General features: G+C 38.6%; 1 protein-coding gene across 1 annotated transcript; it reads right to left on the reverse strand.

Annotated features, from left to right (window-relative positions):
• Window positions 1-977: 977 nt before the first annotated feature.
• Window positions 978-5,293, reverse strand: adrb2a (adrenoceptor beta 2, surface a). The gene is made up of 2 exons (XM_079839532.1): window positions 5,081-5,293; window positions 978-4,931 (listed from the first exon to the last, which is right to left on the reverse strand). Exon 2 carries the CDS (start codon window positions 4,926-4,928, stop codon window positions 3,711-3,713), a length of 1,218 nt encoding a protein of 405 aa, XP_079695658.1. The 5' UTR covers window positions 4,929-4,931; window positions 5,081-5,293; the 3' UTR covers window positions 978-3,710.
• Between the last annotated feature and the right edge of the window lie 839 nt (window positions 5,294-6,132).

Here is a 6,132-nt window from a genome sequence, read left to right on the forward strand (position 1 = left end):
ATAGGATTAAAGCATAATATTTTTAGTGTAATACAGTATTGGGTTTGCAATATATGAATTTCACTTTTATCCTTCATCATTCATCATATATTCATCATACATATTCATTTATCCATTTCTTGATGTACTTTTTCACCTTGACTAATGTAGTTGATGGTGAAAACCTTCCTGTAATTTCCTCTCTGGCGGCTCCATTTATGTAAAATTTCCCTTTCGGTGAATCTATTATGCTCTTTTCTTAATGTCGCAGCAGGCATATGAACCAATCAATCAAGGGAGCATTTACCACTATAACGTCATGAATCATTGGCCTTGTAATGTATCAGTCATATAGCCCCACTCTTCCTATATGGTTCTGTGTGGCCAAACACCTAGACATTTCTTTGCCACGTAATTTACTGTATTCAGGCTGCACTTTTGTTCACAGGGATATGAGGTAAATGACAATGAATTCTAATGGAATCCGATATAGTAATAAACCTCTGCTCAGAATGGAAACATTTTACAATATCACAGTCTATTCCAATCACATGCTGCAGGGGCTTGTTTCCCATACTGAAATAGACATGGCTGAGTTGCAGCTATGCATGCAAAGGATGAAGTAATTCTTAAGGGGATGTTTCCACGCAGCACAGATGGACACAAATCATACTCATGGTGATTCACTGATTGATTTACTCTTGTATGGTGAGGGAAATGCCTTCTAATGGCCTAAGCTATAGAGAAAATGTGGCCGATATTGTTGAATCTAACACAAAGTCATACTGTGTAAGCACTCATAGACTGGCTGAATAATGCTATTTATGTATCAGAAATGCATTTTAAATATATGAAGTTATGCTTAGTAAACACTTAAGAAGCATTTTGGATCCTTTACGAACCCTAAAGCTGTTTTTCATGCTGTAATGGCTCTGATTTGCTTCGAAACAATCCTTGAAACATTGAACATTGAAAAAAAGATCTTTCACATCCAGGCATACATTAAATACATAATTTATTAGAGAATGCAAATGACATGACATTTGTATTTCATAAATACCACTAATAAAGACAAATATAGTTGAACGTACTTCACTGTAGTTCAACCAAACAGTGATAAATCTTGTGCGAAAGTAGCTCGAAGGAATCTAGGTAAACATTGAACTGGAACAACATTATATACAGTACACATGCCATGAATTGCCTTTCCTAAAAGGGTTGTGGAGTTGGAAGTTGTGTTTGAACTTTTGCCTACTTCAGTGTTCATTTGCATTTTGATTTTGAAATCTGCTCTTATCATTAAGGCATATTCAGAGCATTTTTAATCACATCTTCATGCATCAGTAAGAGGCAGTCCACACTCTGTCTGTACTTACAAATGTGACAATTAATCTCCTTACAGGCAAAATGTCTGTTTCAACTGTGGATAAGAATATTTTAAAACCAAGTGTGCCTATGAAAAAAAGGCCAGTCCAGCAAAAATGTCTTGTTCCCTTTTTTAGCTGTACAAACTCAGACAATGGACTACAATGTGAACCAAGTATTTTTTTGGTTTATATTTCACTGGCCAGTATGACACTGGAAATTTATACTGGGATCTCTTTGCATTAATGCAGCATTATGCAAAGTGTCACTGTAGAAATGTCCTTTTCACAGCTATATGTGTCATACATTATAATTTTATTCTTTGACTAAAAGTATCTAAAAATAGGGGTTACCAAGATAAAATAAGTAGTGCTTGGCTGGTCATCTGATCTCAACATGGTGGCCACCTTGACCACCTATATGTAAAAAAAAAATGACTGGGCCTTACAAATTTGAACAGATATGTTAAATGGAAAAATTACTTACTGTACATTAAATGCTGAAGATGACATCAATATGATGTCTGTAGCGTGACATTAACTCCACAGCATTGCTTAATTACTAAGATGAAGGTGCAATTCATGACAGGTTGCATGCCAATTCAACTGTGAACCATGTCTAACCTAAAGACATTTATGAATGTAAACACTTTACTCAAGTTAACCGTGTCCACAGAGAAGGCAATATTCACATAAAGTTCTATCACAACAGAAAATCGCATCGCCACAATTAGAGACTGCACAAATATTTCATTTAGAACAAGGTGGTACAGGTCAGAGTTTCACACAGGAGGTTACTGTGAGCAACATGTAGAGAAAAACCTTCCCAGAAGGGTGCAGTGTTAACTTGTCTGTCAAGCTGTCACATTCAGTTTCACATCCTGAAAAAGGACATGCATGCTCTCGCTGGAAGTTCACTGTTTACAGCAAAACTGCATTATCATAATCTCTATGGTATTTTAAATATTTACATATACACTGACAATGTTTGAATAGTTTCAAATGTCAAATCTTGGACAGATTTACAAAGCACCCTTTTAAGAAGTAATAGTTTTAAACTGCACTTTGATGTAATGCTTCCATGAAACAGAAATGTTGTTTTATCACTACTTTTTATCTATTAAAAGTAAACATAGAAATGTCCAAAATCCTCAAATAAGCGTGCACACAAATTGACAAGGACCACACAAAGCCACAACTGATCTGAAGTGATCAAAGTTCACAGTTTTTGACAGCATAAGCAGGCTGCACAGTAACAGAGAGCCACTTGCCCTAAATGAATAGTTAATGAACGCTGACAAGAATTGAAACTGTTTACCACTTGTGCAGTTTATGATATGCATGGAACATTAGATTAAACGCCTAGGTCAGAAATGTGAGTGAGGATCAAGGAAATGGCTGTGTGCTTTGCACTGCGTGCATTAGCTGAGCCTGACAGGAAACTCGATGCCTCTTAATTTATTTATCTTTGTAGATAATGTTTTTGGTAATGAGGGAGTCACAAAATGTCTTTGATAAACACTGAATTTCGAGGATTTATGCACAGGCCTGTTGGACTTTGCTCATCTGTACTGGAAAATGTTAAGAACATTCCCATGGTGAATTATTTGGCAGCATTCAGGACTGAGCCTGCTGAGAGACCTGAAATGACATATCGCAGAACAAAACCGGGCCACCAGAGAAGTTCTGTTATCAGACACATGCGGTTTAACCAAGAGATTTTTGTTTATGCTGTGAAAATGTGGTATTGTGCATAAATTGCTTAAGATGAGAATCCTTAGATGGAAGTCACTAAATATAAACCAATCACATGGCTGAAAGGCTGAACTATATAATTTTGCTTAAACAAACGGATATGACCATGTGGTTTCTGTTCCGTTTTCAACGTGAGACATTTTATAGAATCCAATTTTAACCAAGTAACATTTACAAATAAAAGGCAACACCTGTTTTAATCTGAAAGCAAATCATTCTTTGAAACTGCAACTTCCTCAAGGTGACCGAAACATGACTCAAGAAGGAAGTCCCTTTAGTGAACAACCAGTTCAAAGTATCATGATTATCATAGAAGTACATTCTTTGTGAACATTTCTTTTCATTTAAAACTGAATCGAGAAGCATTTTTAACTTTAATTTTGTTGTGGTTTTTTGTGCACTCTTTTTGAGAGAGGTCATGGTGAAATGAACCGATAGAGAAAGTGAATCTAGAGGAGAAAACAATGAGGTAGATGAAGAAAACAATCTTTCAAATATGTCCCTTTTTCCATCACACACCCACCAATGGCCACTTACCAGAGGAGGCGTAACCTGTCCTTATGTGACATATTGAGAAGTCACAGTGGAATGAGTCAGGACTCGCAAGGTGATTTACAACATTAGGTTTTTACTGCAGTTCCCATTAGAGTCCGTTTTATCTGCTGACATGCATCCTTCTTTCTCCGAGTTGCCCTCAGCTGGGTCACTATCCTCTGAGCTGCCTTTGCTTCGCCCTCTGTGCTCGCTCTTCCAGCTATGCTCATTATATATATATCCATTGTTTGACCTAACATTAGGATAAAGTGACCTGTTGAGGCACAGGATCTCCTTGAAAGCGTACCTGAACTCTGGACTCCTACAGTAGATCAATGGGTTGAAAGCTGAGTTAGCATAGCCTATCCAGTTTAATATTCTGAATGTCAAGGGGTCCACATTATCCATTGCCGTCACCGCCACATTTAGTACAAAAAATGGCAGCCAACACAGTGTGAATATACCCATAATGATGCCCAAAGTCTTCAAAGCTTTATGTTCCTTCAGGCAGAACTTGGGCTTCTTGGAGGTCCTCACCTCGCAGTGGCTGCTCACCACATCTTGCTTTTTGCCGTTGTTGTTCTGAACGTGAAATCGCCCCTCACTTTTGTCAATCTTCTTCAGTTGCTTTCTTGCCTCCTGGAAGACGCGGCTGTAGACGAAAATCATGATGACCAGGGGGATGTAGAAGGAGACTATGGACGAGATAAAGGCATAGGTGGTATTGGTGTAAAATTCACAGCAAGTTTCATTATTTGTGCAACAAACTGCTTCTGGCTCTTCGGAAGTCCACCACTTCATATGGATTGGTAGGAAGGAAATGAGTCCGGCAATGATCCACACCAGCAGCACAATGATGCGAGCTCTGCTCTTGGTCAGTAAGGACTGGTAGCGGAAGGGAGATGTTATGGCGAGGTAGCGATCCATGGCGATGACACAGAGGGTTTCGATACTGGCCGTGACGCACAGAACATCGGTGGCTGTCCATAAATCACACCATAAGTTGCCGAAGTGCCAAGTGTTCAGGATGATGTGAATGCCGCCGAAAGGCACCACCACCAATCCCATGACCAGGTCAGCACACGCAAGAGATGTAATGAAGCAATTAGTGACGTTCTGAAGTCGTTGGAACCGGCCGATGGCTGTAATCACCAACACGTTGCCAAAGACGATGACCAGGACAAGAATGGACATGAGTGTGCCCATCAGCACCATCTGTACTTCGCTTCTGGTGGAGTTAGGCTTTGTGTAGTTCACACACGAGCCAACACTTACATTTTGATGTGTGTTTCCCATGACCTGACAGATTGAGAAAGAAAAGAAGGAATATTCTAAAATAGTTCATCAAAAACATTAACACAGTGGTTGCATTGAGTGGCAAACCATATAAAATGCAAACAGTAAGTAAACAGTGCAATTCAATGCAAAGACAATGCCATTTTACAAACCTCCAAAAAAGACTTCCACTTCTTCCACACAATGTTTAAGTACTCTTTTGAGGTCTGTAGGATTGTTATGAACGAGTAGATCTTCCCTTCATTATGGCTTTCTCTTGCGTGCTTGTCTCACTCTCACTTTAGCTCTCTTTCTCTGTCACCGCAGCACTTTTCTCAACCTCTCTCACACACAGTCTCTCTGCCGAGCGGTGTTATGTTAAATGTAACTCCCAGGCTATTTGTCAGAGCCCTTATAACATTCTGTGATGACATCATAGCTGACTTCCAGCCAATGAGCTGAGAGTGAGGTGAAGGCTGCACGGCTGCTATAGAGGATTAAGTAACAGCATTCTGACAGCTACAGTGAGACTATTTGAATTGTATATCAAACAGTTCATGTAGAGTAGTTAGCAGACTAGTTTTAAACATTGTTCTGCCCTGATACATTGTTTCATAGGTTTTGTGATTGTTCTGTTCTGTAACTCATGATATGATCATGTACTGTAAGTCCTTTGGAATTGACAAAATGACTTAAAAATAAGTTGACTGTAAAAGTAATTTGTTAGAAAGCAAGCACACAAAATCTGTTGTTAGTATTAATGTTTAATATTCCAGCATATGCAAATGTTCTATATAAGCCATTCTTATCAATTAAAGAAATTGATCACAGAGCGAACAGTATTCCAATGGTGCAATGCATGGTTTATTAGAAAGCTAGACTAGAAAAAAACAAGAGCAGAGGAAAAAGATTTAATGTTTTCTGTATGTGTGTATGTTTAGGAGCAGGGTTAGTATTAGGGGATAGAATGTTACATTTGTACAGTATAAAATATGTAGAGCCCATATAAAACACAAAAACCCAACATGTGCGTGTATCTGTGCGCATGCAAGTGTCTTGGTTTAAGGTTTTAGAGTCAAGTGCTTGTGCTTAAAATGTGTGCTTAATTTCGAAAGTCTGCTCTGGTTCAAAGCTGGATCAGTGTACATCCATGGTCTAGAGATGAAAATCCGTATGTCTTCTCTTTGTGGATTTTGTGAAACACAATGCCCTTATCATTGTTTGA

This window comes from Gobio gobio (assembly GCF_949357685.1).
Source record: "Gobio gobio genome assembly, chromosome: 16".
Classification (NCBI taxonomy): domain Eukaryota; kingdom Metazoa; phylum Chordata; class Actinopteri; order Cypriniformes; family Gobionidae; genus Gobio; species Gobio gobio.

Coding starts and splice junctions, on each gene's coding strand:
- adrb2a (XM_079839532.1), bottom strand. CDS start 4,928: ATGGGAAACACACATCAAAATGTAAGTGTTGGCTCGTGTGTGAACTAC.